General features: G+C 37.8%; 1 protein-coding gene across 1 annotated transcript; it reads right to left on the bottom strand.

Moving 5' to 3' along the window:
* Positions 1-2,421: 2,421 nt before the first annotated feature.
* On the bottom strand, positions 2,422-10,324 carry LOC135614259 (probable protein phosphatase 2C 11). Its single transcript, XM_065111416.1, has 9 exons — positions 10,300-10,324; positions 6,637-6,745; positions 6,312-6,465; positions 4,503-4,628; positions 4,262-4,385; positions 4,105-4,181; positions 3,928-3,980; positions 3,172-3,226; positions 2,422-2,878 (listed from the first exon to the last, which is right to left on the bottom strand). The coding sequence occupies exons 3-9, from the start codon at positions 6,462-6,464 to the stop codon at positions 2,735-2,737; spliced, it is 732 nt and encodes a 243-aa protein (XP_064967488.1). The 5' UTR covers position 6,465; positions 6,637-6,745; positions 10,300-10,324; the 3' UTR covers positions 2,422-2,734.
* Positions 10,325-10,931: the final 607 nt, after the last annotated feature.

Genomic DNA, 10,931 nt, shown 5'->3' with positions numbered 1-10,931 from the left:
GCCATTAGTCCTACAGGTCGAACTAGCACAAGGAACGCCGCCACGCATTCGTTGGCGACACATGGAGCGGATACCTACACGTTCAGCGAGGAAAGGATCAAGGGGTTGGACCAGAAGATAGACGAGACGGCAAAGGATGGTCCGAGAAGAGGAAGCATGAGCTCCACATGAATGAGAAGTTGGAGCGGAGCCAAGTGAACACTTGCACAATTGTATTTGGTGGGATTAGTGTACTTCAAATCATATCCTAATGTTTCTCTAAGCATTGAGCTTATTGTAATTACCAATAGAAAAGAACAAAATATTGAGTCCAATCGTCTCGAGGAGACTATTTCAAATCTCTATATGAATGCATGATGAATAACAGCACTCACCCTTCCTCGAAAGTCAACTTTGTAAAAGGGCTGAAAGATGGAGAGAGATGCGAGAGAGATGGGGGTAGAACAGCAGCTGTTTTCGTCTCTCTTGCTTGTTCGCTAACAAGGTTGTACATGTCTCATGGTCAAAGCACACTTCCTTTGACCTTCCTCTTTTCGTTAAAGATCGACTCGTACGTAAAGCTGGGGAATAATACTCCATGGATAAAGAGTGCTATCTTCCCACGGTTCGGGATCAACTGTTAGGTCAGGTTCCAGGGGAGGCATTGATTGCTTGCTCGTATTGCTTACGGTACCCTCTTTCGGCAGATGGATAAGATGTGGGTGGCCCTGGAAAAAGTGGTTCTGCTGCCGTTCTTCACCGATGAGAGAGGAATGAGAACTTCTCTCGCATGCCGGGAATCAGATGAATTGTGGTGGTCGATAGATAGTTAGTTGTATGTAATGTTGAGTGGAAAGAGATTCGGATGAAAGAGGTACGACGGCCCCGGTTCGGAACTAAAGGTTGAGCGCGAGATAAAGTCAAAGCTGGCGAGACCCAACGCATTAGTTCCCCTCTACCCAACTTGCCAATAATCAAGTTGTAGCTATAGTTATCCTACTCATTTCTGAGCGCGAGATCAAGTCAAAGCTGGCGTGACCCAACGCATTAGTTCCCCTCTACCCAACTTACCAATAATCAAGTTGTAGCTATAGTTATCCTACTCATTTCTGAGCGCGAGATCAAGTCAAAGCTGGCGAGACCCAACGCATTAGTTCCCCTCTACCCAACTTGCCAATAATCAAGTTGTAGCTATTGTTATCCTACTCATTTCTGAGCGCGAGATCAAGTCAAAGCTGGCGTGACCCAACGCATTAGTTCCCCTCTACCCAACTTACCAATAATCAAGTTGTAGCTATAGTTATCCTACTCATTTCTGAGCGCGAGATCAAGTCAAAGCTGGCGAGACCCAACGCATTAGTTCCCCTCTACCCAACTTGCCAATAATCAAGTTGTAGCTATTGTTATCCTACTCATTTCTGAGCGCGAGATCAAGTCAAAGCTGGCGTGACCCAACGCATTAGTTCCCCTCTACCCAAGTATCCAGTTGAGTATCAAGTCAAGTAGAAGGTATCTCGTTAAGTGGAAAGTATAGTAGATGGTCAAGAAGTAGAAAATAGAAGGTTTCGTATCTAAAGCCGTAGAAAGTTGCAAGTCCATGAAATTCAGTCTCAAGCAGTAGAAAGAAAGGTTGAAAGAAAGGATTGAAGACTCACCCCTAATACACTTAGGCGAAAGAACACGCAGGCAAGTGGAACTCGCACCCCATCCTATAAGTGTTAGAGCACCCATAGTCAGCTTATGCACCGGCGACAAGAAGTTTGCTTGTCTATTCCCGCTGCTTGCTCTTTCGCACCCCGACTCCTTGAAGAGAGAATATCGCTATCCTTGAAGATTCTATCGCTATCCTTTAATATAGATAGAATGGTGTAGTAAAACACTGGTTACTGCTGGCTCAACGCACAACGGCAAATAGACTAGTAGTGACTCTAGCGTGCACAATAGAATATAGAATCCGGTAAACAATCAGAAAAAAAAGGTAAACAATAAGCTTCTTGGAATTTATGAATTGAGTAGAGGCTGCGTTTCTTTCAACGTTACACTTTCTACCTTGACTTGCAACCCTAGCATTCGATCTACCACATCTTTCTGCCCTAGCTTTCGATCTACCACATGTTGCATAGCTTGTTGAGCTCGAGCATCAAAGTTCTAGTGCCGTTTGCTTGTTCAATAAACAATAAGTTGATTCTACCACAAATCTGGCTTTGCTGATACTTCTCAGTAATAGAGGCTATTTAAACTTACAACTGAATGAAATTTTTTGCAACAGTGAACATATTATAATATTAAAAAAATAATTCCACATCTAATGTGTGTGGTAAGGTTTGTGATTGTATTTATTTTAAGGTCTCGAGAATCAAGTCTTCCTCACTAAGGTTGCATTTGAAAGAAAAGAAGATATCTGACTTTTGTCTCCACAAAAACCAACACATTGTCAGGCAATTTAAGAAAATACACATCATGCGATTTTATCCATAGGTCATCATGTCATATGAGAAGAGTAAAGTCAACCATTTAGTTCTTCAGCACTCCGTAAACCAAATGAATAGTGCTTTATACATTCGATACTAACTATCGGGTTAAAGATGGGAACTTTGGGATCACCCGCAACTAATTCACTGCCATATGATGATTTGTCCAAATGTATACGCTACAACCTTCAAGAGGATATATTGCTATGTACAACACACTTCAAATCTACAGCAGGATAGAAGGATCACTTGGAACTTCAGTCTCACCCAGCATATCATCATTTTTATGTATGAGGAGCATCAGGTCTGATCGGCTTATTAAATTGCACCAGTATCATCGTCATGTTGTCCAATCCCTCTCCACTAATGGTGGATGGTGCCAGACACCGGTCCAACACTCTTTCACATACTGCAGACAGGCAGCTCTCCTGCAGTTAGCAACATAGGCACCAGAAAAAGTATTATGATAAATAAAACAAAATATACTTCTGGCAAATAAAACTGCTTTATTCCATTATGTATAAAGCCTAAGATACACTATTTGGCCAAAAAACAAAAGTCCATTTCATGAGCTCGGTTACTGAGACCATCAAGTGTTGAAGTTAGCCTCAATCAAGGTCACTGACGTTACAGCTTCGGATAATTGGTTTATGTTGGACATAAGGTTCCGAGAAAGATACTCTTAAAGTGATCAAAAAATAACATAGAATAAGGTCCTCACCGTTTTTATATGCTCAGTGATGAAATCCACCAGTTGCTGGTTTATCATGCAATCCCTGGTAAAAAGTATCAGAATAGACACCTATAAGTACACGAGTATTTCAAATGGACACATACTATGGCAAGCATGAGTTCTCAATCTGATTCTATTAGAATCTCTAAGCAAGGAGCACTCGACTATGTAGAAAAACACCTTACGGTTATAAATGTTATAAGCCACAATGAAACATAATTCTTGAACTGGTAGATGATGATGATAACGGCACAACAGGTAATAACCAAACATGAGAAATTTATTACAGTCCAATGAAGTACATAGACAAAATAATGCTGAATGTTCAAACACAAACACTTGACTGATACTATCCAATGAATCTTTTGCCGCTATTGAGCTCTAATTTAATATACATCAACTGTTCTATTTGTAAGAGAAGAGAATTCATAGGCACACAAATAGCTGAGAAATTTATTATGAATTATAAACATATAATTTAGTGTGAGTAGTTTGATACTTCGATGTGCTAGAAACATGAAAGACAATAGTATTACTATCTTCTTTAAATTGTGGATGGACACTAGAGTATTGATAACATTATAACCGTGGCTTATGGTCTATCAACTATTTAAATGAAGGCATGTCAATGTTGCAATTGAAACACGATATATATGATTGTTGGAAATCTCATTATAAGAATAGTTATAGTAGATTTAGTTGTCTTGGATTTACAATTGCTAAAGAGGTGCTGAAAAGGCATACCAGACTCCATCACATGCTAAAATGAGAAATTCATCATCATCGCATAGCTCCACCTACAGCGAAGGCCAACAAATGACATACCGAGATTTATAATAGAACTCATGATAATATGGTGGATCATAGTTCAAATGGTTCTAAATTTAATCACTATTGGAAGCGGAACTGTGGTATACTCACAATGTTTATGTCTGGATTGCATGTCACAACTTGCTTCTCAGCAGGTAAAAACTTATTTTGCTTGAATTCCATGTCGCCTGCCATAAGTTTGCTTCTCAAGAGTAAAACATATGATAAGGCAGCCTACAAATTTTATTAAAAAACACTGAGGAAGTACCAATTGCTCTAGTGAGGTTTAAGCTTCCATTTATTCGTCCTGCTTGAATAAAACCACCTGCTTTTACGATCCTTTCCTTCTCCTCAACAAGATATGGTTTGTGGTCTGTTGACAAACTAATTGCCTATAGAGAACAAACAGAAGTAAGACTACACAATTGAGGCATATTTTTTGTCTATGATGTAATTTTGAAGCACATGAAAACACAAATCAGTAGAAAGAGATTCTCTTAGTGACAAACCCGACCCTTCCTCGAGAGTACACAACGAGAATCACCAGCATTTGCAACAATGAGTTGGTTGTTTCTAATGACTGCCACACAAGCTGTGCTTCCAGATGTCGGTCCAGAGAAATCAGAATGTGGTCCCTGACAAAGAGTTCTTTTGAGTCACAAGATTCCTAATGGATCCACTTAACTTGCAAATAGTACTTTACGCCTTTTCAAGATTCAGTCTAACAACTAGCACCGACAAGAACAAGATCTTGAGTATGAAACATGGACAAGGACAATGGACACAGAAAAAAAGGAACCAATATGACAAAACTTTAGAAACTAGGACAAGGTAATTAATACTAATGCATTTTCTACCACTCTAATTTATATTCAGCATGTATGTAATATTTAGAAAATTTATGGTGGGAACATACGAAAATTAGAAAAACAACAAACAATCACTTGCCAAATTCTTCTACCATTTTTGCCAGATATTGAGTATACATACCATAGTAAATTAGTAGTGCAAGATAACATACAAATTGCCTCAGTCTGTATAGAAGCCTTGTGTACATAAATATAAGCCTTCTAACAAAATTTAGGAATATAATGCAAAGATGATACACGATTTAAGTTCTGCACCTGCCAATAAGAATCAGTCTCCTTTTTCCTCTATTATGCATCATATACTCCTAACTTTGAATAATAATTTTGGTTCCATGAAACTCGAATTGAAGTGACATACCTGGTACACACCAAAAACTAGTACGTCTTAAGTTAACATAAGTATACGCATGTAGTATATTTTAAAGTATCACACTGTTCTGGTAATTACCCAACAAATCTGGGTTTGCAATACGGATAGACCTTTTTCTAAAATGTATGTTCTATGAAGCATTTCATTTCTACATCTTTACCATCACAATATTTTAGCTTTATAAAATCTCTGTCAAAACAAAATTCAGAAATTTCATGTGAAAAAAGTAAATGCATAATCTTGTGCTTCTCACTTATATTGGACATATAAAAGCAACCAACTTCCAAACAGGGAAATCTGATGAACAAGGACTCATCAGACACTTCAGACCAAGTGAATTATAGGCCAAAGGAACAACTTTAATGGACATGTTCAATTTTAGGAGAGGCCAAACCCAGACAAGTGACCTACAGCAATATCACAAACCACAGAAGTCAGTTTGAGGTGTGACATATCGTGGGAAAATTAGAGCTCAATTATCTCTCAATCTCTTTCTCTGTTCTTTCACTCCTTTGATCTCTCTTCCCAATGTACTGCCCCTCCTTTCTCAAAGTTTGTATTTCTATCTTCAACAACAGCACAACATTTTAAATTTTCATCCGAAAAACATGTTATACAATTCCTTGACAACCAAGACCCTAAACATTGTAAAACACTTTGTCAACTGCAGAGACAGCTCAAACAAATCAAACAACTACTGTTGAAAAGTTGGCTTCAGCCAAAATCTCCTAAAATACTTTCCCATCCTTTTATAGCTTCAACAGCTCATTTAGGTATTAAAAAAAAAATCTTGAAACTTTGGCTTCCCTGAGAACAATTCAACCATTATATAAAATACAACTAAGATGGATGACAAAGAAAAATGCTTTCACAGACTCCACAGCTGTACTTTTTTTGGATTCTTCATTCGTGCACATATATTACAGCACAAAAGGAACTTCAGACCCACATAATTAAAAGACAATCCTTCCAAAAACAAAACAAGCAAAGTATTCAAGATATGGCATCCCCAGCATATTAAATGAAACAATATAACATCTTGAACAAAGTTAAAGAAGATCATCAGAGTAATATATCACCTCCTCATATGCCCATTCATCTAAATGTTCACTGGAATAACCACCCCTTGGGGACCATATCAATCCTTCAATTAAACCTGTGAACTTGTCCATTTTGTCCCCCAGTACAGCTAATTCCCTCCATCCTCTCTGTCCTTTCATCATCTCATCCATTCTGAATCAAAACAAGAATCATATGTATGACAAATTGATACATTAATTAATCTATTCAGTTCTCTTGTCACATTACATGCTTTATGACATACCATATGTGGCCTAAAACTGAATTTTTTATCTCAACTCAAAACTACAGATATTGGAAGACAATAGTAGCATCATATGTTACCTTAAAAATGCTTTTTGTACTGAAGCAGATAAATCACCACCCAACTGAGGCTCATACTTGAGAATTTGAGCGTGCAGGTATTTTGCACAAAATTTGGCTACTACTTTTCCTGAAACAACATATTACCTCAGTAAGAATTGGTTAATAGTTGCAATATTACTACATCTGAGATAAAAAAGACAAGGAAAACAAGTGGTGAAGCAGAGTCACTGTACAAATCAAATCTAGTATAGAAAATCATTTCTTGTAGTGAGGAAAATACAACAACACGCACCAAGTAACAGGACACTATGAGTCTGACAATCACAACCTTAACATAGAAGGAACTGTTTGTGTAGACAAATTATATTAGTTTTCAGGTCATCTAGGCTCTTGTATAGAGGATTCAATTATGTCAGAAAATGTCACCAGTGTCTCAAATGTAAAGAAAAGTGAAGCAATAATAGTGAATTGGATTACAGATGTGCATTTTCAGTCAAGTTTGAGCTCTCTAAAGTAAATATAAGTAATTATTCTGATAAAGTTGTAAGTAATAACAATTTAGTTTAGCCAATTTTCAATACAAGCATTACCATGATTACTAATCCTTGCAACTACAATTTATTGATTTATAGACCATATTTGTCAAGCATTTCTACTATAGCTATGTTAAATGCCCAAAATTAATTTTGCATGACATCGTGTTCCTTTCATTACTTTATGTATAGTCGTATAACAGCACAACCCACGTCAGCAATGAAGACCAATCTGACCGATGTATCGTGTCTCAGGGGTCACTCACACCTCGCCAACTGCGCAGCTCCCACATCATCCGTAGAGTTATCATGGGTGACTTAGTCCCTTGTTTCTCTTGTCGCCACGTGGCGGATAAGCCTTGAGTGCTCGACAAGTTGAAAGTAGGAGAATATAAAGAATTCCGACGGCCGTCCGCACAAGTCAGCGGGAAGAGAGAAAAAATAATGTGGCGAATTTCCAAAAAATCTATTATTTTCATAATTCTCTAATAACTTATTTGGTACCTAATACCTTAAATATCTGTAATTTGATAGCCAAAACCACCTATTATTTTTTCTTTCCTTTATTTTTCTTTTTTAATGGATCGATCTAATTATAATCTTTTCAATAATACCTTATATTATTTTTTAACATTAAATTATAATATTTTTTATATATATTACTAAAAACATTATAATTAAATCAGTTTAGACCATAAAAAAATCCTTATGCGCAATTCTCCCAATATAATATATTATATTATATAATAGTCTAATTTTTGTAAAACTTTGAAACTCGAATATCAATGCAAATTATCTATTTAAACAACAAAACTTATTCATCATATTTCCCTCCAAACCAAAGTAAATAACTGAGCAAGTTGTGTTTAGTGTTTAGTATGTACTCATAGTCAGGCAACTAAATTTGACAAAAAGTGTTTCTAAATAACATGTAGCAAAAAAGCCTCCAATAAGAGTTCATTTGTGTGTGCAATGGAAGGATGTTGTCTGTAGCAGCAGAGCATGTCACAACCTTTGTAGCACACGAAGCCTTTGCAATGAAAAAGAACCTAAGCCAACCTCCACATGTGAAGAGTTGCTTGAGTGTGACTCAGCCTAGCATGCATGGGAACCTTTATGGCAAGCCACACGTCAACACATGCCAACTAGTGCATCAATCGTAGGCTCCATTTGAGCAAATCGGACAATGTAAAAGACAACCTCGGAATCGACCACTAAAAGTTGTAAACATGTACATGATAAAGTTTTCAACACTAGACTAGATAACTATATCTTAATTGTCCTCCAAAACTTCTACCAAGAGAACAGCCATTATACTTTTACCCTTCACCGAAATTCTTAAAGATTTCCTGGAAGATCATCTTCAAGGTTAAGATATATCTAAATTAGGCTATGTCACAGTCAAATTGGGAGATTGCAAAAAGACGAGATCGACAAATACATTAGAATATTTTATGTAAATGCTTTCCCAGCCCTCCATCTCCATGTTATTAAAATTTTGAAGTTCTCTCCATGAAGGAGCCCAATTTGAGTATATCGACAATCATGTGCATAAGTTGCCATTTCAGTAATATGAGAATGGAAACTAGGTCACAGACCAAACTATAATTAGGAACACTATCTTGTATCAGACAAAACAAATGGCATTCATAAAGCTCATGAGTTGTAATGACTGTTACAGAACAATCATTTTGCTAATTCAAGACTCTTTATGCTTTCACTTGAATGTTTGTCCAGGCTTAAGATTATAGTTCTCTGGCAAGGTGTTATAAATGCCATACGTGAACTTCGCCTAAACCATGCCAGTTCAAGATCAAATCAGTCATCTAATGTGATACACAACGTGAGCCAACAATTTAATTATATAATAAGGCATCTCAAAAGTTTACAAGACTACTTTGACATTGATCATCAAACAAATGAATAAATGCACAGACCACCATCTTCAAGTCAGATTCTAAGCTTAATTTAAAGAAAATGCTGGATGCAAAACAAGTGACAAAGTGAATAAAAAAGACTCCAAAAAATCAAGAAGCATAATGTCACAAAGGATTTTATAATAAGGTTACCAGTGAAGACTCCAAAAAAATTCATTCAAACATAAAAAGTATGCAACCTTTCTGGAAAGTTGTACATTTAGATAATGACAATTAAAAGCACAACATGCTTTGTCAATTAACATTTACAAATTGAATGCAGTGGCTTACTTCTTTTTCTGACATTAATACCTTGAGAATCAATTTGATTCCACCTCGAATTAGGTACATGTTTATCATGCTAGTTCAGAAATTACATTGGGTTCATCATGCGGTGAGGGTGATCACCTTTGGTCAATAAAGTTTTACCTCTAATAAACCCAAACTGCCCAACTTACAGCCTTAATCTGTGCTTTATGGAATATTTCTCCTAACATGTCTAGACAACAAAGCTTTAATATGTTGTGAATCATGAGAAATATTTTCTGCACCATATAAAAACGACTCACTTGGTTCCTAAAGTTGTAGAGCATCTTACTAATTTAGGATACAATCAGTCTCAAATAAAAAATGTCAAAGATTGAGAATAGTATATAGAACACCAATGAGAAAATTCTCAAAATAATGGTTCCAACAAATTTCTCTAATTTTACAATTCACCTTCAAGGATTTAGCTACATCTTAAATTGCATCAAAACATAATCTGCTATTTTTTTAACTATTAATACATACAAATAGACTAAGGATTTAATGATGTTGTAGCATTTGGGGTTAGTAGAAAAAAATTGTTAGAGCACAAAGCGTGTTGTACTACATCACAAACTAATAAATTTCATATTGTTGCTAAAATGCATTAAAAGGGAGGGGGGAAAAACACTCCAGAAAACTGAAATAAGCTGCACTTATTGTAACCTAAAGCATATCCAAAACGCCAAATTCACCAAGACTGACTACCAGTTTGGAACTAGGTTTCCAGGATCATCCCCAGATAAACTACTAATCCAGACACTAGACTAAATCCGTACCATGGATTAAGAAATGAAGCGGCTTTCCATCTACCGGAGCCTAGAGGCACTCAAGAAGGAACACATTCAGAAACCCTAGGCAAAAAACCAGTTCACAGCGAGCAATAAAGAAGCAAAAAAAAAAAAAAAGACGACGACGAGAATCACCTGTTGGCACCACTTGGCGAGCACATGGAGGCGGAGCATCCGCTGCCGAGTCTTGGCGATGAACTTGAGGAGGTCTATCTTCTTCTCGGAGTCGGATCGCTGGTCCTCCGGCGCCCGGGACCGCTCCACCAGCTCCTTGAGGGCGAGGTAGGAATCCTCCGCGGCTCGTCGCACAAGGGCGGAGAACTCCACCGTCTGCTGCCCCAGTTCCGCCGCCATCGCCCTCCGCTCCGGCGCCCAAAGTTTGGGGCGGAGGGGGGGGGGGCGCTAGGGTTTCGACGGCCCGGCTCGAATCCGGGCGCCGCGGGTGCAAAACGAAGGAAGGCGAGATCGAATTCGCAGCTCCAAGTTGGAGGGCGGAGGAACCGACCAAATACAGTGTGCAAAGACCGGAGAGAGAGAGAGACAGGCTGTTTGGTACGTGCGGGTTTGGGTTTACGACAAATAGGAACGGGGGAAGTCGGTCCAAATGTGATCTATGTGGCCGCAACTTCATCATAAAAATCTTTTTCTTACATCTGATGATCTACTCGCAAATCATACCTGCTATACAATTGGAGGAAAACGATCTGTCCGCAAGAAGCTCAGTATAACCTCCAACAATAACGAGGGCAGACTTCTGTCTCAAATTA

This window comes from Musa acuminata, chromosome BXJ2-6 (assembly GCF_036884655.1).
Source record: "Musa acuminata AAA Group cultivar baxijiao chromosome BXJ2-6, Cavendish_Baxijiao_AAA, whole genome shotgun sequence".
Lineage (NCBI taxonomy): Eukaryota > Viridiplantae > Streptophyta > Magnoliopsida > Zingiberales > Musaceae > Musa > Musa acuminata.
The sequence above is the reverse complement of the archived record's forward strand: the minus strand, read 5'-3'. Positions and strand labels throughout refer to the sequence as shown.